A 23,443-nucleotide genomic window follows, 5' to 3' on the forward strand; every position below is an offset into this window, starting at 1 on the left:
GCTACTGAGGCTAGTTCTGCTTTTTTAGATATGTTGAATCGGGTTTCGGAGGTGTTGCTTTTACGGTTTCCTACAGTGCAATTGTTCACGAAACCGTTACTTGGCATATTTCATCCTGACCAGTCTTCTGTAGAGACGGTCCTTTCTTCTTGTGAGGCTCTTTATGATATCGTCTTGGGAGTTTGGACCCAGCCAGTTTCTGGTCCCTCGGAAATGGTGTTGTCTGGTCCCCCTGTTGAGCATTTTATCGCAAACAGACACAGGCCAGCCCTGGAGAATCCATCATGCCTTCGCTGGCACACGTTGACTCAAAGTTTTGTAGTGCAAACTGCTTGGGCTGCACACAGTCTTACGCAGATTCGTCCTGTTCCACCAGAGCGAGAACCCAGGGAGCTGAACGCCTCTGGTAGGAGGATTTTTGCCTCATCTATTATGGCCTTGCATTCTACTAATACCTCTTGTGTACTTGCTAGTTCCTCACATGTTCTGTGGGACCCAGTAAAGCGTATTTTGCCTTATCTGCCTGACTAGGCTAGATTGCTCTCACGCCTTTGGTACAGGATGGTCAGCAGGCTGCCAAACTTAGTGTTCGCTGTGGTATGGATACCACTGATGATGCTGGGTGGATTATGGTTTCCTCTGTAGCTCTACGGCGTGGGGCTTGGATGCGTTCTTCTAATTTCTCATAACCCGTACGAGATTCGTTGCTTGATATGCCCTTTGAGGGCAAGTCCTTTTTTATCGCGCATGATGATTCAGCTTTACGATGCTCCAGAGATACTCGTGGTGGGATGTAATGTCAGTTTCTCTTTTAGAGCTTCTTTAAGGAGCATTTACTGTGGTACAGTGCTCACGGCCTCACACCCTCCCACTGAGATATGAGGGTCTTCTTCCAGGTATGTCTGTAAACATGCACCACCTTTAGCAGTTGTACTATCATTCTGGAGTGTGTTTTTGTTGTCAGATAATATCCAGTGTGAACTTCCTGCTCCTTGCAGGTTCATTTGTTATTACCATGTTCTCTTCCATCATGGAGATTTTGCTTGGCACAATTACTTGCATCTGGTGGTGCAGACCACTTCGGTTCAGCGGTTGCAATTACGCCAATTGCATTATTGTTCATTTTTTGCTGCTGTTCCACTTTAGTGGTCTTTTTTTTTTATTGTTGTTGTTGTTTTATACCAGGTCTGAGTCTCATTCTGCCTACGGCGTGGTTTCTGTTGTATTCTACTTATAGGCAGATCGCCTACAATCTCTAAGATTTCTATGGAAATTTGTGTTCAGCCACAGCTCTTCGGAGCAATTAGAGTAAGCTTTTCACTACTCTTTCCTGCTTCTTGTTCCATATTGGGAGGTTCCTTGGTACTCCTGTTGGAGGCAGTTTATTTCCTAATGCCCTTAGGATTTCTACCATTGCTTTTGCATGTGTCCTTTTCCATTCTTATTATGGAAGATGTTTTTTCTGCCCATTTTCCTGGGAACTTCCATTGGTAATTTGAGTAATACTTTTATTCTCGATCCGTTCTGGTTATCTTTTCTCCACCATCAGGGCCCCCAGCTGTTGCCCCTTGAGGCCTCTACTTTAACCTTCCATTTTTAGGGTGTTTATTAGGATAATCCCTTTATGGTGCTATTTTACTGAATGTAGATATCTTTTAATATCATATTTTCCTTTTGTGTATAAAAGTTGCGGTAAAGTAGTGTGGTCATGGTTATACTCCCTCACGGAAAGTGCGTGGGGCGCCACCTGTGGCTTCATGGCCAGGCTCACGGATGCTTGCACTGAGCAGTGAGGGTGTTCTTCCGCATATCAATGCAACATTTACCGCCTTCATCTTTGATTTCAACCCACTTTTAACTTTCAGGCAAACACCGCCTATTCCATGGACTTATTTCCTACTCTTCAGTCCACTGTGGTGTTTTACTTTTAACGGAGCCAAAATTTACACACTTAATGAAGTTGCAAAGATTCTCTGGAATGCACTTCTTAATCTGAAGAAGACATTTATTATAGCTTTTTGCAAGGTTCGTGAAGAAAGGTTTGAATAGTAAAAAGTGTACTTTCAAAATGTGTGACAATGATGTCAGATCACGTATGAAGAATTTCAAATCTATAAAGAGCAAATATATACATGCAAGGATACAAACAATTATATTGATATATGTATGTATATATATATATATATATATTCCAAATAGGGACCCTCACTCTAGTCATGATAAGGGAGGTACCCGCTCAGATAACCCCTGCTCACCCCCTTGGTAGCTAGGCACGGGCAGTCAGGCTTATCTCAGAAGCAATCTGTAAAGCATTTGCACACAACACACAGTAGTAAGTGAAAACACTGCAAAAGGACACTACACCATTTTTAGAAAAATAGCCAATATTTATCTATATAAAACAAGACCAAATATTATAAAAATCCAACATACAGTAAGAAAAATACGAATTCTGCAAGATTTACTCAAAACTACAGTTCCTTGAAGTTGATAGCTCCACCTGGGGCTATGATGGCATTGTGATCAACCAAACCAACAGTTCAGGCTGGCCAGGGCGTAGCGGGCCAGCTACGGTGTCAGGAAGACCTGCAAACAGTACCTTGTATTTGCAGAGCATCGTGATCCTCGAGGTGAGCTCCGGAGAGCGGCATCACGGTGTCGGTTCCGGAGTCGGTGCAGGAGTCGTCGGGCCCTTGAGGTCACAACCGTTGCGGATCGAACTCCAGGCTGATGAAGTCAGGTGCGCCGACGTGGATGGCGGGACTGCAATGCGAAGCGGGACGATGCAACGTGCGGTGCCCACAGGTCACAGTGCAGGCAGCGGCTTGGTGACGGCAGCCAGTGGTGTCGGTGAGACCAGGGCTGTGGTGTGAAGCGGGGCAGTGCGATATGCGGTGCCCGCAGGTCACGGTGCAGGCAGCGGCGTCGTTGCTGAAGCGCTGTCATCCGTAGGCCCAAGCCAGCGGTGCAGGATGGGACGGTACTTCCTGACCCTCACGAGCGATGGCCACGGTGCAGGCAGGATGCCTAGTGACGAAACAGGAGTCGATGGTGCTGGCGTCGGTGGACCGGGGCTGCGGTGCGGAATGGGACGGTGCTTCGTGTACCTCACGAGCGGTGTCCACAGGCCACAGTGCAGGCAGCGGTGCCGGTGTCAGCAGGAGCGTCGTCGTTGGGGATGCCCAGGCTGCGGTGTGAGCAGGCGATGCCGGAGTGCGGGGCCCACAGGTCGAGGTGCAAGCAGCCGCTCAGGGAAGTCATCCGATGATGGCGTCGAGGAGACCAGGGTCACGGTGCGAAGCGGGGCAATGCAACTCCGTGTGGCATCGACAGGTCACGGAGCAGGCCAGCACCGTTGTAGGCAGCATCGCAGTGGTTTCTCCTCTTGAAAAGCACAAAACACACAGTTCCCTTTGTGTCACTGTCTAGAGGAGAGGTGTGGACAGCCCAACTGTGAAACTGACCCAGACAGACAATCCACAAACAGGCAGAGTCACAGAATGGTATAAGCAAGAAAATGCCTACTTTCTAAAAGTGGCATTTTCAAACAGACAATTTAAAAAACAACTTCACTAAAAGATGTATTTTTAAATTGTGAGTTCAGAGACCCTAAACTCCACATTTCTATCTGCTCTCAAAGGGAATCTGCGCTTTAAGGATATTTAAAGGCAGCCCCCATGTTAACCTATGAGAGAGATAGGCCTTGCACAGTGAAAACCGAGTTTGGCAGTATTTCACTGTTAGGACATATAAAATACACTAGTATATGTCCTACCTTAAACATACACTGCACCCTGGCCATGGGGCTGCCTAGGGCCTAACATAGGGGTGCCTTACATGTAGTAAAAGGGAAGGTTGCGCCTGGCAAGTGGCAGATTAAATGTAGGTGAGTTCCCACTTCAAAAATTACTGAATAGTAAGCACAATGCTGAAATTGTTGTTTATTACATAAGAAAAAGAAGTCAATTCCATAAGTTTGTAGTCCAATTGATTTATCACAGTCTTAGAACTGAAATTAAGTTCCAAAAGTCAACAAAGTAGTGATCCAATCAACTAGTGCCTGAGTTGAGAGAAAAAATCAAGAAGCCATATTCGATGAAGGAACAGCCAACACGTGTTTCGCCCCGTAGGCGGGTAGGCAGGGGCTTTCTCAAGGCCAATGTAGAGCACAATGACAAACTTCTTACATCAACAGTCACTATCGTGAATAGGAATCTGTAATTGCGGTAGACAAAAGGAAAACCTGCCAAACAATCTGCCGGTGTAATCACCAACACGTCCTGCGTTTAATCGCTAAGACGCCGTCTTGCAAAGTGGGTACACTTGCCAAGTCGAAATTGGCAGTTTAACACTGCACACACAAACACTGCAGTGGCAGGTCTGAGCCATGTTTACAGGGCTACTAATGTGGGTGTCATAACCAGAGCTGCAGGCCCTCTAGTAGCATTTGATTAACAGACCCTGGGCACCTCTAGTGCACTTTAATAGTAAATCAAATATGCCAATCATGGATAACCCAATCAACAGTACAATTTCTATGGGGAGCACTTGCACTTTAGAACTGATTACCAGTGGTAAAGTGCGCAGAGACAATAAACCAGCAAAGACAGACCTAAAAAAAAATAGGAGGAAGAAGGCAACAAGTTTGGGGATAACCCTGAAAAAAGGGCCATTTCCAACACAACCCCCTCCCAGCCTAAAGCCAGGGTAGGCCAATCAATACTTTGCTGGACTTCCCTGCTCAGGGCGATAGAACCTGGACAATGGCCCACTACTGCAGGAGCTCTTGCCAGTTCTACGCCTCTCTGAACCCAGGTTGATCCCTTGGTCAACACTCTCAGGGCCCACTGAACTAACCTTGGGGGTGGGGGGGGCTCTTCTCATCAGAGAACTCCCTCTGTGCAGCACCTAACCTTACCTTGCTCACAGATGCATCCCAGTAGGTAGACAGTACCACCAGGGCCAACATTGTGATGTGGCCCATTCCACCCCTGTGGTCTGACTTCAGTCCCCCTCCCAGGGAAAACTCTGACCACAAGGATAACAACCAACATAGGCCACTGACAGCTGTCAGTATCAAGAGCCAGGACCCAGGCCATGCTAGGGTTTCTAGTCTCTGTTGTTTTAAAAATGGAGGGCAGTAAACCCAGGTGACTTGCGCTCTTTTTCCACTTCCCTTCCCACCAGTTCAGGAGTGGTGTCCTGAGATTGGTCACTCATCCTTGGATCTGTACCCTCAGGCTGAGCAGGAGACAGGGGTGGGCTCTCCCTCCTCCTGTCCCTCGTGCTGGGATCCAGTACCCTCTGCCTTGGAGTGGTACCTCCAGACAACTGAACTGTGAGGGTGCCTCTGGGGGCCACCCCTCCTAGTTCCCCTGACACCTGGGACAACTCATTCCCCAGAAGGCAGTCTATGGACATCTGGGGACTGACTATGACCCGACTCTGGGTCACCTCCCCACCCCACTCTAAGGATACCAGAGCCGTAGGACGGAAGAAGTCCTGCCCATGGGCTGGTGTCACCCTACACACCTGGCTGGTGTACTGTTCTGGGGAGACAAGCCTTTCCACCATCATTGTATGGCTAGCCCTACTGTTCCTCAGAACAGTGACTGGGACCCAATTCACTGTTACCTGGTGGAAGTGACGGCTCCCACCCTCAGGGATCACCAACTCACCCTCTGAGTCAACATCCCAACTAAGGGATATCATGGCATGGTCTATGACCTGCCCATGGTGGCTACCTATCCCTAAGGCCACATTAGCCACCTCGGTAGAGGGGTGACCAATGTGGGTTGTCTTAGGACAGAGTCCCGTTTCATTTGTCCTAACTGGGAACACTAAAAGCACTGGGGTTGAAAATGGGGTGCCCTGGGCCACTGCCTACCAGAACCTCCCTGGGACTCTTTTTCTCCCTCTTTGTCCTGGGACCTGTCTGCGTCTTCCTTGACTTCCCTCTCCTTCTTCTGGGAACCCTGCCCACCTTTGGCGAAGTCTCCCCCATAAACCTTCTTGTGCACCCTGGTACTCACCCAGCTGTCTGCATCCATAGCAAGCTTCCTGGGGTCAGTCAGCTTACTATCAGTCAAGTGCTGGCGCAGCTCTGCAAAAGGCCATTTCCAACACTGGCTAGTTTAGGTAAGCTTTGAAAGAAATGCGTTGGATCCTGGCCAGAATCCCAAGGCACCCCTCCCAAAGTCAAACCGTTCCCTGCTTGCACTATAAACATCAGTCTCGTACATTCTTATCGTGCTGACTGCCTAACTCCTCCATATTATGTACTAGCTCTTAGGTGATATGTCCTAGCTCTTCTGGGAGAAAGAGAACATGCAGAAATAGAAAACACGGTGCATAACATGTTTGTACAGAAAAGTACTCGCGCCTCTAACGGGCAGTGAGGCTAAGCTGACCACAAAATAGAGTTTAAGCTGAATACAAAATGGAGTCTATAACTAGTGACCACTAAAGTGACAGTGGGCAGCTAAGCCAAGTGCAAAGTGGTGCGACACAAAGTCAGTGGTCAACACACAAATATCACTACATGTGGGAGAGTTATAATTGTGTACTACCATTAGTTTATGCAATGGATCTTGCTGTTAGCTCCTTCCCCTCAATGGGGGAGGTGTATAGTGCCTTTAGGATGTTGTTGACACCTATTCTTTCATGACTGGTTCTTTTTGACCTAAGATCTCGTATCTAGATTCCATTCCGGGAATCTATCTCCATATACTCCTTTTAGCAGTATTCAGTGTTGATCTAAACTTGGATCGCTATTTTCTGTGCTAGTTCTTCCTTGGGAATTACTGCTTTTGTTTCTGTTCTTTCTTCAGTGGATTTCTACCATTTGTTGCTTATCCTGTTTTGTGATTGGACACTCCTCAAAGGGTGTCTCTCTACATTGTGTTTCTCTTCTTACTGTACCGCACAGTATCTGTTGGTTTGTCTGAGCAGGTGGTTCTTCCACCATCTATTCCTCTGATGTGCTGGCCCTGTTTTCATCTTTGGTTGATTTTTCTGTCTTGAGGGGTGTTTTATTTTTTCCTTTCTTCATTTTCCTCCTATGTTGATGCTATCCACAACCTTGTTCTTTTTTTCTTAGATTAGGAGCACAGCTCAATATTCAGGTTTTGAGCCTTTGTGCTGCCTTTTACCACTGAGGGTTCTGATTACATCCCTCCTACGGTGTTCTGTTTTTGTTTGTGACATCCATGTTGTCTTGATCCAGTGTATGTCTCTGGACACTTTCTGCTTGGACATATGCATGTTCTTACAAGTCTATCCCTCTGTAGGGGTTCCCCAGCTGGTTTTTCCAGTCCTCCTACTTTTTCCATTAGTAGTGTGCTCTTGGTACTCCTTTAGGGTGTTTTGTCAGATGGCTCTAAGTGCCACACATTTTTGCTTCTGTCTACGCTTTTTGTTTCTTTTTGGGTGTTTCTAGACACGTACAATCCGATGTCAGACTCATATCACTTTCAGCGTGATGCTCCTGCTTCTTGCAAATTTTCGACAACCATTTGGTGCTAGCAGTGTTGTCTGGCTTCCCTTCTTAATTGCTCATTGGGGTTTTCCCTTGATAAGTGTTACGTTCCTATCTCTCACAGTCCCTATTGGATGCTTTCGCTCTTTATTCATCCGGCTATTTGTTGGGAGCACTTTGTGTCCTTACCTATCATGGCTCCACCTCCATTTTAATTTCATGGACATTTCTTAAACGTCCATGACTTTTCATATCTTCTTGTGATATGTTGGTCATCTACTCTTTGTGAGTAAGCCACATACTTCTTCTCACCTTTGTCTGTCTCATAGCTCGTCAACTACTACTTAGTTGACTGGTTGTTTATTGCGAGACTGGGTGAAACATGTTTGCAGCCCTCCTCCTGGGTTGATATTGCTTTGGTGTCTAATTCTAAGAAAAGGAATCTGCGGCTAGTTGTCTCTATCAGATGAACAAGTTACGCCTTATCTGGTAGAGACACCAGTTAGCTGCAGATTCCTTATGGACCCACCCATCCTCCCCGCTTTGCAAACTGTTATCTGGCTTCAGTCTTGCTTCAGAGCATTCATTTGTTGTTGTGTTCAGTTTAGTGGTTGTAACATCATAATTATAACCACCTTTCTTTTTTGGTGTATACACTGTTCCATTGCCAGTTTCTATGTGGCTCTGCGTTGTTGTGCGGGTTCTAATAACAGAAGAAACTGACGTCAGCGCATCGGGGGAGGGACTATGTGGACTCTGTAGATGTCATATCTGAGGATGAGGATACAGAGTCATCCAATGCCTTCTACTGAAATGCCAAGGTACTGCTGAAGAAAAGTTTCCAGATCCAGTCTGAACCCTGGGGGAGAATTCTAAGATGAGGACTTTGCGGCTAGTCTGTGTAACTACCAGATAAGTTGTTACCGAAGTTAAGTAACTTGTTCTACATGCACAATACCTATCATAGTGTGGCAAACTTTGACTTGCTTCACCTCCCTCTCTTATGACCACCCAGCACCTGTCTTGGGAAGATTCAGTAATTCCTCCCTTTCTGGCAAGAAATCACATCTGACAAATGGTTCCTAGTAGTAGGTCTTCACAGCTACTGTCTAAAACAGGTCTTTCCAGCCTTTTCTGTAATAATAGGTACATATGCTTAGTGAAAATCATCCTTTGCTGCTAATATTACCAGTATTGTAATAGTGACCAGACAAGATTACATTATTGGCCACAATAGGCAAGATGGTCAGCAGTGACCACCTCAATACATCATGCAGGGTTGCCAGCAATAACAAAAGGCTTTATCGGTTTGGAGTATCTCTACATAGGTAATACAGAGCATTCACAGTGATACTACTATTGGCCCTAAGTTACAAACATTAGGAATAGGTCTGTCCCAAGTTAAATGATTTATCACTCATATAAACTTTAAATAGAATTTGAAAACTAAATAAGTTTCCTCCAAACATTGGCTTATGAGTTCTGCGGTTACACACATTTTCCTCTCAAATACTATTTTCAGTTTTGTGATACATATATTAATTCAACTAAGTAAGACATTTAAATTTAGAAGGGTGGGATATACACATGTGTGCTACTTGTAGGTATCTTTAGAGCTACCAGTAAGTAGCCCATGAGCTACTTGTTGGAGAAGGTTGGCATAGAACTTCGCACATCACACCCAACAAGCACATCCTCAGCAGAGAGCATCCTAACATCTTAGAGGAAGAGGTCCAAGTGCTCATTCAAAAAAATGCCATTGAACTAGTCCCCTGACAAAAACAGGGCAAAGGGTATACTCTCCATTTGCTCATCCCCAAGAAAGACTGCTTCCTCAGGCCCATCCGGTAACTCAGTTCCCTCAACCATTAAACCCTGTCCGAGCACTTGGACATGGTAGCCTATCAGGATGTCATGCCTCTGCTGCAGCAAGGCGGCTTCATGATGGCATTAGACCTGAAGGATGCCCACTTCCACGTTACCATCCATTCCACCTACTAATGTGCCCTGCGTTCATGATATCACCTTCATTACCATTCAGTGTGACCAGTGCCCCAAGGGTCTTCATCACATGCCTAACAGTGGTCACTGCACATTTAAGGAGGGGGCATCCACGTCTTCCCCTGCTTTGCAATTGACTGATCAAGCAAGCCTCATTGCTTTTTTTACACTTATGCTACCATCTCCCTCCTTCACAGCTTAGGGTTGACCATCAGTGTGCCCAAGGCACATTTGTTATCCTTGCAGATATAACCCTTGCTAGTGTCAACAATGAAATAAGTCACAGGCAAGTCCTCCAGCAAAGGGTCTCGTTTTTTCAGCAGCTAGTGCCTCTTTTCCCGCTAAGATTGTTGCCTCCTTGGCATGATGTCCTAATGCATTGCCATAGTGCCCCAAGCCCGGCTACACAGAAATCTGTTACAACAGTGCCTCTATGCACAGAGAGAGAGGATGTAGCACAGCTGTCAGAGCGAGAGCCTCAGCAGCTGGAGATGCAGGTTCGAGCCTCTGCGTTGGTGCAACGTCCTGTGATTCTGGGCAAATCACTTAATCTCCACAGACCGCACCTTGAGACCCTCAGGGGTGATAAGGCGCACTAAATAGATACTTTTACATTTAATTTCATTTCACAAGCAGAAGGTCTACTGGAGGATCTGTCTTCGGTAAATGTCAGCTTACATTGCTGTCTGCAGTGGTAGAACAACAACCTGTTGCTTGACAGGCATTTTCCAGATCGAATCTCGTCAGTCGCCATGACCACACAAACCTCTCAAGCTGGCTAGGCAGCACATTTCAGTGTCACTACAGCCTATTGATTGTAGGCCCCACATCAGCAGGGGCACCACATAAACTACCTCTATCTGCTAGCAATCTCTCTCTCTCTCTCTCAAAGCCTTCCCTTCACTCTTTTTGGGCAGTGGTATTAGTAAAGATGGGCAACATGACCACCATAAAGTACATACAAAAGCAGGATGGCACTCATTCTCTGACCCAAAGTTGAAGTTTTCAAGGAGGACAACCACATTGTGGACTTGCTCAGCAGGACGCACCAGGGCAGCACACCGGATGAAATGACCAGTGATATTTGTTTACTCTTTTCTGCCTTTCCCGACTTTCCATTTGTGGTGTGAGCGATTCAGCAGTTGTCTCAGACGCTCATCCTCGTAGGCCCTACCTGGGCCTGACAACCCTGGTTAAGCATTCCTCAAAATGTCGATCAGTAACCATGAGAAGCTCCTAAAAAGGCTGAAACTTCTCACTAGTACCAAGGTCAGATCAAGCATTCAGACCCCAAGCAACTCAATCCAGCAGTGTTGCTCTTGAAGTCCTAGAGTTTGATTACCAGCGTCTCCTAAAAGAATGCATGGACATTTTGGGAGAATCTCTTGGACCAACTACATAATCATGTTATGAACCAGGTGGAAGAGGTTTGTCCATGACTGTGTCCCTTTAGACAGGGAACCCCCAAATAAACTCCATAAGTCAGGCTTAGCCTACACTTCCATATGCTTTCACTTAGCCGTCATAGCAGCTTACATGCAAAGTTCCTCCCTCTTCTGCATACCAGTGGTTAGGTTCTTTAGTGGGGGGTCCAAAAGGTTCATCCCTACCAGAGGTCCTCCACCACAATGTGGAAGCTCGACAGTCCTCACCAGACTCACGAGGCACCGTTTTCAACCCCCCTTCTCATGCCCTCTCCAGTACCTCGTCTGGAAAGTGTTTTTTTCCTGGGGCCAATAAGCTCTCTGATGCATTCGTGAATTTCAGGCATTCCCATTACAGGAGCCTTTCATTCAGATGAGGAAGGATAGGGTAGTTCTGAGAACCAACACTAAGTTCCTGCCCAAGGTGGACTCCCCGGTCCACCTTAACCATCCAGTTGAACTTCCAGTCTTCTTTTGCAAATCAGACTTTGTTGCAGAAAGAGCACTATGCACTTTAGATGTTAAATGTGCTCTCATTTATTATATTGAAAAGACTAAGCCTTTTTGTAGGTCTGCCCACCTTTTTGTAGCCTTCACAAAAGCTCACAAAGGTCAGCCTATTTCCAGAGTTAGTGTCACAGTGTGAATAGTCAGACATTTGTCAAAGAGAAGGTGAGCCTGTAACACCTAGGCCATTCGCCGGTATGCTGCTACCACGTACTGGCGAGTGGCCTAGGTGCTTTCGGCACACCTTCTCTGACTATGTGACTACAAGGGAGATGCACCCTGGCTATGACCATGGCACTAGACTATATCCCAGAATAGGAGACTAGACAAGACAGGGGCGAGAGCCTTACGCCTCATTTCTTTGCATGGAGGGCATGCAGTATATAGGAAGGGAAGAGTTAGGCCCTGAAGAAGACCTAAGTCCACTTGGTCTACGGAAATTGGTTGAAACATTCACAATGAAATAGGATGGGTAAATCATTGTATTTCACCAAAAATCTCTCTCAGATTAATTTTTAATCATATTGAGAGTACCCTCTAATAAAAAGGTAGGTTTGAGATTACCCTTAGTTATTTTTAATACTGGATCCCTGCTTAAGACCAGAATAAACAGTTACGTAAGGACTCCCAGCTTGGTTGAGTCCTCCGGAGTTGTATTTAACTACTCTGGTATGGAGAAGATTCCTGCGATGAAACATGCCATGATACGTTGCGGTTGAGGCATCCTCTCCAACATCTTTTAGATGCCTCAAGTTTATCGTGAGCACTATGACCAAAACATGAGTCATTTGGAGTGACTGTATACATTCCAGTACTTGTTTTGATTTTATATTGCAACTAAGAGACTCACAGCTAACAATTTGCTCTTTATATGCTCCCAATAGAGACAACCTTAGGATTTTTGCCGTCTTATAGTTGAATTAACAGTTGGAAAATACCCCTCACAGAATTAGTCTTTAACTATATTTTAGATTGCACTTTAGACACTAGTGACTCTAATAATCTGAGGCGATTGAAGAAGGGTACTTTAGCTTTCAAAGTTGTGTTATCAACATTGGGATTAATGGATTTATGGCAGCGCTTGGGTCATTAAATAGGGAGTGTAGCTTTTTTTCTATATCCCACCAACAATAGGCACATAACTTGTTATTGACATCACATTCATTGTCAAAGAGAGCCTCATATATAATTACTCCAGCGTTTTACTCAGACCACTCAGTCTCAGCTGGATTTCCAATGGAGCATAAACAGTTCCAATTTGGGAGGCAGATTTCTCTGAGGCATCTTCTCTTATGAGAATACTGTGTATCATAGTCTGTATAGAAATTATGCATACAGTTTAATGAACGTACCAAATCATATATTGTGATGTAGGACTTACTAAAGGGTAGGTGGTAACAGTGGTTCATAGGACTTATTAATTTAAAAATGTTTTTTTAGGGCACCACATTTTCAGATCTCAGTAAGTAAAAAAAAAAAAAAAAAAGTTAAATAACTTTTCTGGCACCTACATAGAGGCTATTTACTCCTAACATTTCATGAATTTGAACAAACAATACATGTTATCAAAAAGTGATTGCACAGTGAAAATGTACAAAAGGTGAAAAAAGTGTGGATACATAAAACTTCAGTCAAGAAGCAAGAAATAAGAACAAGCTATTAAAAATGAGCACGTTCAGTTGAAAATGTCTCTACTGCATATCATAAGATCCTTTTGGGGACACGCTGAGGCTCCTGCGATCTTCAGTTATACCTTCTACAGTATTTGGCAGGAGCCATGCATCATTGCAATGTAGTTTAGTTCTTTCACAAAGGTCTATTCAAACTTTTTGACTCCTTCAAGGCAGAATTTATGCTTCCTAGTACAGCACTTTTCAAATGCATGCAGTTTATAGACCACTTGTTTTCATGAAAAAAACAGGAAATGTTAAGCTAGTCTCTGTAGGAAAGTACCATCTTGCCTGGCATGTTACCCCCATATTTCACTGTATATATGTTGTTTTAGTTGTATGTGTCACTGGGACCCTGCCAGCCAGGGCCCCAGTGCTCATAAGTGTGCCCTGTATGTGTTACCTGTGTTATGACTAACTGTCTCACTGAGGCTCTGCTATTCAGAACCTCAGTGGTTATGCTCTCTCATTTCTTTCCAAATTGTCACTAACAGGCTAGTGACCAATTTCACCAATTTACATTGGCATACTGGAACACCCTTATAATTCCCTAGTATATGGTACTGAGGTACCCAGGGTATTGGGGTTCCAGGAGATCCCTATGGGCTGCAGCATTTCTTGTGCCACCCATAGGGAGATCTGACAATTCTTACACAGGCCTGCCAGTGCAGCCTGAGTGAAATAACGTCCACGTTATTTCACAGCCATTTACCACTGCACTTAAGTAACTTATAAGTCACCTATATGTCTAATCTTTACCTGGTAAAGGTTGGGTGCTAAGTTACTTAGTGTGTGGGCACCCTGGCACTAGCCAAGGTGCCCCCACATTGTTCAGGGCAAATTCCCCGGACTTTGTGAGTGCGGGGACACCATTACACGTGTGCACTATACATATGTCACGACATATGTATAGCGTCACAATGGTAACTCCGAACATGGCCATGTAACATGTCTAAGATCATGGAATTGTCACCCCAATGCCATTCTGGCATTGGGGAGACAATTCCATGATCCCCTGAGTCTCTAGCTCAGACCCGGGTACTGCCAAACTACCTTTCCCGGGGTTTCACTGCAGCTGCTGCTGCTGCCAATCCCTCAGACAGGTTTCTGCCCTCCTGGGGTCCAGCCAGGCCTGGCCCAGGAAGGCAGAACAAAGAACTTCCTCAGAGAGAGGGTGTTACACCCTCTCCCTTTGGAAAAAGGTGTCAGGGCTAGGGAGGAGTAGCCTCCCCCAGCCTCTGGAAATGCTTTGATGGGCACAGATGGTGCACATCTCTGCATAAGCCAGTCTGCACCGGTTCAGGGATCCCTCAGCCCTGCTCTGGCGCGAAACTGGACAAAGGAAAGGGGAGTGACCACTCCCCTGACCTGCACCTCCCCTGGGAGGTGCCCAGAGCTCCTCCAGTGTGCTCCAGACCTCTGGCATCTTGGAAACAGAGGTGCTGCTGGCACACTGGACTGCTCTGAATGGCCAGTGCCAGCAGGTGACGTCAGAGACTCCTTCTGATAGGCTCCTTCAGGTGTTGCTAGCCTATCCTCTCTCCTAAGTAGCCAAACCTCCTTTTCTGGCTATTTAGGGCCTCTGCTTTGGGGAATTCCTTAGATAACGAATGCAAGAGCTCATCAGAGTTCCTCTGCATCTCTCTCTTCACCTTCTGCCAAGGAATCGACTGCTGACCACGCTGGAAGCCTGCAAAACTGCAACAAAGTAGCAACGACGACTACTGCGACCTTGTAACGCTGATCCTGCCGCCTTCTCGACTGTTTTCCTGGTAGTGCATGCTGTGGGGGTAGTCTGCCTCCTCTCTGCACTTGAAGCTCCGAAGAAATCTCCCGTGGGTCGACGGAATCTTCCCCCTGCAACCGCAGGCACCAAAGAACTGCATCACCGGTCCTCTGGGTCTCCTCTCAGCACGACGAGCGAGGTCCCTTGAACTCAGCAACTCTGTCCAAGTGACTCCCACAGTCCAGTGACTCTTCAGTCCAAGTTTGGTGGAGGTAAGTCCTTGCCTCCCCACGCTAGACTGCATTGCTGGGAACCGCGTGTTTTGCAGCTACTCCGGCTCCTGTGCACTCTTCCAGGATTTCCTTTGTGCACAGCCAAGCCTGGGTCCCCGGCACTCTAACCTGAAGTGCACGACCTCCTGAGTTGTCCTCCTGCGTCGTGGGACCCTCTTTTGTTACTTCGGGTGAGCTCCGGTTCACTCCACTTCGTAGTGCCTGTTCCGGCACTTCTGCGGGTGCTGCTTGCTTCTGAGAGGGCTCCTTGTCTTGCTGGGCGCCCCCTCTGTCCCCTCACGCAATTGGCGACATCCTGGTCCCTCCTGGGCCACAGCAGCATCCAAAAACCCTAACCGCGACCCTTGCAGCTAGCAAGGCTTGTTTGCGGTCTTTCTGCACGGAAACACCTCTGCACGAGTCTTCACGACGTGGGACATCCATCCTCCAAAGGGGAAGTTTCTAGCCCTTGTCGTTCTTGCAGAATCCACAGCTTCTACCATCCGGTGGCAGCTTCTTTGCACCCACAGCTGGCATTTCCTGGGCATCTGCCCACTCCCGACTTGATCGAGACTCTTGGACTTGGTCTCCTTGTTCCACAGGTACTCTTGTCAGGAAATCCGTCGTTGTTGCATTGCTGGTGTTGGTCTTCCTTGCAGAATTCCCCTATCACGACTTCTGTGCTCTTTGGGGAACTTAGGTGCACTTTGCACCCACTTTTCAGGGTCTTGGGGTGGGCTATTTTTCTAACCCTCACTGTTTTCTTACAGTCCCAGCGACCCTCTACAAGGTCACATAGGTCTGGGGTCCATTCGTGGTTTGCATTCCACTTCTAGAGTATATGGTTTGTGTTGCCCCTATCCCTATGTGCCCCCATTGCATTCTATTGTGACTATACATTGTTTGCACTGTTTTCTATTGCTATTACTGCATATTTTGGTATTGTGTACATATATCTTGTGTATATTTGCTATCCTCATACTGAGTGTACTCACTGAGATACTTTTGGCATATTGTCATAAACATAAAGTACCTTTATTTTTAGCATATCTGTGTATTGTGTTTTCTTATGATATTGTGCATATGACACTAGTGGTACTGTAGGAGCTTCACTCGTCTCCTAGTTCAGCCTAAGCTGCTCTGCTAAGCTACCTTTTCTATCAGCCTAAGCTGCTAGACACCCCTCTACACTAATAAGGGATACCTGGGCCTGGTGCAAGGTGTAAGTACCCCTTGGTACTCACTACAAGCCAGTCCAGCCTCCTACAGTCTCCTTTGAATAATTCTTCTTTTTCCAGAAGGTATTTCTAAATATGACCAGATGGGAAATGGACAAACTGGACAGGAATTTCAAAATATCAAAATTCATGCTAAGAGCTCTATCACATATAATGCAGATTATGGTATCCATTACAGAATTATTTTGGCCTTTATTTCTCCAGCAAGAATTGCTAAGTGGAAACCTGAAGTATCATGTATTATGTCCTAGATGCTTGGAACGTTACACAGACAGTCTGCAATATGTTAATTACAAGTTATTGCTTCCAGAAATATTGGGAATGTATATTTAGGGTTCTTAAATTTAGGCTTCCTAAGCATCTTTGATAAGACATCACCACAAGAACTTTTAGGGACAAAGAAACACTGATGCCCTTATATGTGGCAGTCAAGAGTTGAATCACAGTGGTCTGAAAAAACAAGGAACACTGTTCGGATGTGGTGGAGAAAATGGTAAAGCACAATCCGTGGGCTATCAAGTTTAACTGGTCAGAGGATCCGTAAGGAGGCATAGGAGGGTTTGAAAGGGCATTCGGAGAAGATGATAGTACCGCCGACACTGACTGAGTAGTCATATACTATACAAATTCCTCATCATGTCTGTTGTCATGCGTTATACTAATCACATTATCAAGACAGTAAATGTGATGAAATGTATATAATCTTTTTTGACTGTTTCAAACAAGATACTTTTCCAGCCTTGATGGTTTTGAGGCTTTAGGCCTCTAAGCAACTTTCATCCAGCTGATATCCCATTGTTAGTGGCACATGCAGGTGGGCCCAATATTAGGGTAGTTTCTTTGAAAGGATCTTTATCTCTGATAAACTGGCTTAGAACTGCCAACAATGGATGATGGATTCCACTGTGACTTGCTGAAGGCTGCATTCGCTCCAGAAATCACAATGGTAATGGATTTGTCATATTTGGTTTGAGAGGTCATTTTGAAGAAATGGCACCCAGAGTTCGCTTTTCTCCAGTGGAGTAGCATTAACATGTACTGGAGCTTTGTGCCATACAACTGGCTCCTAAGACCTTTCTGAATTCTTTAAAGAACATGTCTGTCCAGGTGCTGACAAACAACACAACTGCTTTGATGTACTTCAACAGGCGGGGAGATGTGGAGTCATGTGCCCTCTGTTGAAGTTGTGGTACTGTCTGCCACTTCATAAGATCTTACTGACAGCGATTCTTCTAGCCAATCCCTCAAGATAATCGCAGGTGAGCTCAGCAGGCATCATTTTGCTCACCATGAGTGGTGTTTGCACTCTGTGTTGGCAGCAGACATTATGCCATAGCGATGGTGTGTAAATGGTAGACCTTTTTTTTTTTTTTTTTTGCCACCTCCCAAAACACTCTATGATAGCTCTTTGCACTCTAGAGATTCCCTCTTGATGGATTCTAGGAGATGTGTTCACCTTCAACCCACCGTGCGCCTTTACACATCCACCTCTGATCCTGTGGATTCTGAAGAAGGTCAGGTAGACAAAGTACAACTCATTCTGATAGCCCCTTCACAGGGCTCGAAAAGTTTGGCACTTTGTACTCCTAGCTTGGAGTTTAAAGCCTTCCACTTTGGCTATCTCAACTGGACGATCCGTTGTTCACAGGTAGAATGAAGTCATAAGGGAGGCTGATTGTGCCACCTTTTGGTTTGCAGGAAGTATTTCTGACATTTCGTACATCTAGTCTGTGGACTTACTGTAAACTGAAGATTTCTCACTTGGAGGATCGGTCAGAAATAGCACAGATAAGTAAATGATTACTTCAGACAGAAATCTTAATCTTGTCCTACAGCAAACACTGGGATATAACAACAGGTAAGTGTGACTAAAGTCTTGATCACAGTCTCCTTCGGAGGATCCTTAGCCTTGCACCAGTCTGTTACTTAATTCCTGGAAACAGCCCCCCATAATTATACTGTTGCATTGTCTTCAATAAAGCATGATCAAACTTAAAAAAGGATGGCTTGAGGCAGCTAACTCCTGGCAGACTCTCAGAGACCACCCTGCTTGCTTACCTGAACAGTACATCATGTCACTTTGGCCAAATTAAGCCATGCTTGATCACTCATCAATAACAGGCCCTTGAGGTATTTGTCTTCCAACATGCCTACCTTCCTTACAAAGCCATCACTCAACTTCAATGCCTAGTTGACATACTCCACAAACTCAACAGCACTCATTGCAAAAGGAAGAAGTGTATTTCCAACCATAAACAAGCTCTTTACATAAAGTGAGACCTTTCAGGCCTTCTATGGCAATGACATTCACATCTGAAAGTTTTCTCTCATCTGAAACCCACACCTCCTTGCTATCTTTGTTCTCTCTTGCCAATTACTGAAAAGTATTTTTCACATGTATAGTTACTCTAAAAATCCATAATGGCAAAATAGTCTCTGATTTGTCTTATTTAATTCAAGTAGCATTCTTCTAATCCTTGAAAAACAGAAAAAAAAGGTTCACAGAAATGTGTATTATAAAATAAATTATGACTGATTTTCTCTTCCCTACAGTTCCTGAAGTACCTATTCTAATTCCTGGTAGAAGAGTGACAAAGAAGCCCCAGTTGGATTCCAAACTTGAAACAACACAAACCAGGTAGCTGTTTTTTAAAGTTACAGTTAAAAATAGTTGGCACTATGCATTGCAGTATTTTATGTACATTATTGGGGTTATTAATGAATTGTAAGTCCCTTTCAACAGGATACATAGCCAACTTATGGGGGTACTGAGGTGTGCTGAGCCTCTTACAATATGACCTGTGGGAAATAGGTGTTAACAAAAATGGGGTGCCTAATAATCCCAATAGTGCACTAGGGTGAGACAGAGTGAATGCATAAATCTAGTATGGCGAAGGTTATGAATGACGGGTTTTGCAATCTTCTGTAAATTGCACTAATGGATGAACAAGTTGGAGGTGCGTGGGTACATCCTTCAATCGTCATTCATATGCATAGAAAGCATGTTGTGTAGTGCTTTCTTTGTGAGTATTTTAGATTTCCATCAACATCAATATGGTGTGCTTTGTAGTGTAGGTGCCACCAGGTGTTGCATTAAGAAACAAGGCAACCTGGTTTAGTTCTGTGGACTGCGCTATAGATCACAACAGACTTAGAAGTGCATTCTGGGACTGAAAGTGTGGTGATGAAGTTATTTCCAGGTAAGAGAGATGCACTTGAACTTTCATTGGTTTGTGAGTAGTTGACCTCTTGCTCCCTCTTCATCTTGAGTGAGGTTTCTAGATAGTATTTGTCATTGGTAGTTGAAATGTTTTGTACGTGGTTGATGCATGCTGTTTATGGATGGTGAGGTCAAATCTGCTTTTACACCCAGTCTTTTCAGGTTTGTGTACAATTCATTTACTGGCATTCAGATCCAGTATCTGGAGGTGAAGAGGGCACGTCTGATATTTTTTTAGGCATGTCTCTACAGCAATGTATTGATAGTATTAATTATGGGTAGAAGTGTATTAGAGTCAGAGGGGCAGTCGTAGAAGTCAGAGCAGCCTAGAAGGAGGTGGTATTGACCGGTTAGACAAGGCTGAGTGGATCTCTGAAGTGTACAAGTAAAATATTAATTGGATTTGCTCATTGCAAATCTGACTGGACATTCAGGTATGAAATCTTCATCATTGAAACTCTCCATCACCATAGGACAATAAAGCAATGGCGCGCTCTCTAACTTCAAATGCTTGTGCCCCAGTGATAGCTAAGGTTACCTTATTAGGCCAGTGAGGGATACGAGTTCTCTGTTTGTCATCCTTCCATGTCCAACTACACTCTGCTAACTTGCTCCTGGGCAAAGATAATTGCAGCATTTCTACTGAGTGATAGGGCAAGCTGGAAAAAGTCGGTCACTATGTCCCTCATACTTGTGTCAGTATTTTCTCCAGGCCTTGTACTATTTAAGGGGGATCATCTAGTTATACAGGACTGCAAGCAGTATCTGAGGATTGGTCCAAGTCACTTATGCAAGCCCCAAGTTCCATTCAACCATTTGTCCTGTTAAGTTTGTAGGCACTACAGCAGTGAATTCTCAAACTATAGCAGCATCTCTAGTGATGTCAGGATAAGAATACTCTGCAATCTGGTCATCACTGCCATCTCACTGAAATATATGCTGGCGCTGTCATCAACAAACTCAAGAAATTCTTTTGATTGACTGTTTTCTTGACAGGCTGGTATTTGACAGAATGGACTCTGACCAGGTCATCAGTTGCGATTTGGCAGTCGATAGTGGAGCTGTCACTGTTGATTGGTTTGACTCGAAGACTTACAGAGTGTCTAAGGCCCAAATTGTTTGTCCCTTTTGTTGCACTGAGGACTCTTAAGTCTTTTTTGAGGCCTTATTGAACAAAAATTAGATCCACTATCCCCCCCAAATCCTTCCCCCCTGCTTTTGTGAGGTTTGACTGGCGGTGTAATCTGAGAATCCCAGTTCAGGAAGCTCTGAATTTTCCCTTTTTAGTGCCACCCTTATGGCTAGGCTTGGGGTAGGACTGTGTACAGAATCCTCTTCTAACAAGCAAGAATCCTGCTTGAATGGGGAGTCCTTTTTACTCTCCTCAAGAAATAAGGCCAGCCTCCTTTCTGAAGCTTAGTTTTTGATGGAAATTATTTGCAAATATCGCAGTGAAACAGCTTGTGCTTGCGGTACAAGCAGTATAGACACTGTTTACTAAAGTCACCAGCAAAGATCTTTCGCTGTCCACAAGAGTAACCATTTTTGAAGTGAGGCTGTTGTACAGCTGTTTTAGCCATATTTTAGGCACATTATTTTAGCAAATTAGGCCTGCCTTTGTACACTTTAGCCCAGTTACATTTTATTCAGCATTGCTTTGTTTTTCTAGCATTAGCCACATTTCCAGATTTGTTTTGTTTTATTTTTTTAAATCTATTCACTTTGCCTTGGAGAGCATCATGTTGTTAGCATTGCACTTTGTGCTTCCTCAAGGCTGCAGTCAGATAGGGTTGCCAGGAAACATGGTACGCTGTGTCTGCAACATTCACAGAAGTATGCACATCCTTACTTGGGAACATTTTACCTAAAATATCAATTGTTTTATTAAAAAAACACTTCCCTGCCCCATACACGGTAGAGGGAGATTCCAGCCAGATGACCCCGATTGCATGCTGATTGCTGAACGTCTTCGCTACAGCTGCTTGCTTAGACTGCCGAATCCCTGGCCTACATGAGGGTGGTGTGTTTTTAGACAACAGGCTTCCTTGCTCAGTTATGAGGGATGGTGTCTTCCCATGGGGGAAACCTGAAGGGGAGTTTAGGGCTTATCACGCTGTGCTCCAACATAGCTTAAGTAGGAAATATATATATATCACTCCTAGTGACAGTATAGTGGGGCTGGTTTTGTGTTTCACACTCTGTCACAATTTTGATTTTAGTGTTTTATCATACTAGTTACTGCAGTGCATGCCATTTTATCCAAGATGCAGTTACTTCAATAAGTCATTTTTGACCTATATTCTGCCTCTGTTTGTCTTTGCCCGTGTGAGACTAATGTAACCGAGAGAAAGGGGTGAGATCTGATCAACCACGATTCCCCTGAGGAGTCTTTCTTGTCTTGCGCCCGGCTGCCACAATCATCCCTGCCCTTGGGCAGAGATGAGGCGCTGCCAGTGAGCTGCAAAACCTGGATTAGGCTGACCGGCGTTACATGGTGTTGAGTTGTACTCAGTACCCCGCAAATCAGGTGATTCTGCCGCCCAAATCCAGTAGCCTCATTTGGATAATGAGAACCTACACAACAAGACCTCTTTTGCTCTGTAATGAAGACAGCTATACTCTTTTCCTGTTCCAGAAGAAAGTCAAATAACTGCATAAACAACTGTTAGTACAGTGTAACTGAAGCAAGGACTAGCAGGGTTTCTGGGCAGCTAAAGAAAATGTTGAAATGCTTAAAAAGCGGTCCAGTGTGGGACCCTATATGTCTATTTGGGGTCCCACACTGGATGTTGTGTAGAAATCTGAACTATGACATCCAAAGGGGGGAGGGTAATGTGCTCAGCACGTTCACCGTACTAGTTGAAGGTTGGGCCATTTCAAAAGAGAATAACGTGCTACTAAACAAACACTGGTGTTTGGGCTTGGGACCGTTTTAACACTATTTGTTGCTTTTTGAAATTTGAGTATTCACAGCATGCCAGTGGGGAATTATTCAGTCATGCTAGTGTATGAAAGATACCAATGTTGGAATACTGATGTTACAGGTAAGTAACATATTTTTTGTAGCGGTACAATGATGGCTCCACAGGACAAATTATGACACCATTTGAAGGTAGCCTTACCCTTTAGCATTGTCGCCTTGACATGGCATTGGTGGCATACCTTTTGCCATTATGGGCATTACAATGGCCTCCAGAGCTTACTGATGTCCATCCCTGAATGGTGGTTTCTAACTGTGGCATAAGGATTGCAATCAACAACAACAAAAATTGGGGAGGGGCTAAAGTAATATGGGAGGTTCGGAAACAAAGTCCTGGTCCTGTGTATAGTGCTCCCATCAAACATATAAATCAAAAGATATACACAGTTCCACTGTAAGAGTATGTACCTATAGTTCACAGGTCCCGGCAGTCCAAATATTTGAAGCAAGAGCCCTCACTCACCATTTGGTGACATGCTTCATCATTGGGCTATGCTACTCGTCAGGCCAGCACTGTAATGGCTGACTGGCCCCACAGATGGGCTCTTTGCCGGAGATCTTTTTCTAATGGTAACCAGCCGGACAAAAAGTGTACTAGTGTAGGATTGGTATGCAAAGGAAAAGCTGTTAAAAATGACTAGAGGTAAAACATCATTTATTGAGATATCAGACCTCTGTCATGATTAAAAACAAGAGTGTGAGGAGAGAATAAAATAAGGTCTAAACTCCCCAAAAAATAAACAAAAAGTGTTGGTAGTTGTCACTAAATCTCTAAATTAGGGGTGTAGTGAAAGTAGGTACAGGATCCCCTGTATTACTCTTAAATCATGGTCAACATGTTTCTTGCTAATTAGTCAAAATGATCTAGTGCGATTCTTCAGGACCAATACACCTACCTAATCCTTAAGTAATATATAGCCCGAATTCG

At 44.8% G+C, this 23,443-nt stretch overlaps 1 protein-coding gene across 2 annotated transcripts in view; it reads left to right on the forward strand.

The window, feature by feature from the left end:
• The window catches only part of CENPT (centromere protein T), an 834,768-nt gene that overhangs the window by 332,376 nt on the left and 478,949 nt on the right, over positions 1 to 23,443 (forward strand). For both annotated transcript variants that reach the window (XM_069217597.1, XM_069217596.1), the window contains exon 6: positions 18,869 to 18,953. In XM_069217597.1, the coding sequence (XP_069073698.1) occupies positions 18,869 to 18,953 (85 nt within the window). The remainder of the gene's footprint in view (positions 1 to 18,868; positions 18,954 to 23,443) is intronic.

The sequence above is a fragment of the Pleurodeles waltl genome, chromosome 12 (assembly GCF_031143425.1).
Source record: "Pleurodeles waltl isolate 20211129_DDA chromosome 12, aPleWal1.hap1.20221129, whole genome shotgun sequence".
NCBI classification, from domain to species: Eukaryota; Metazoa; Chordata; class Amphibia; order Caudata; family Salamandridae; genus Pleurodeles; species Pleurodeles waltl.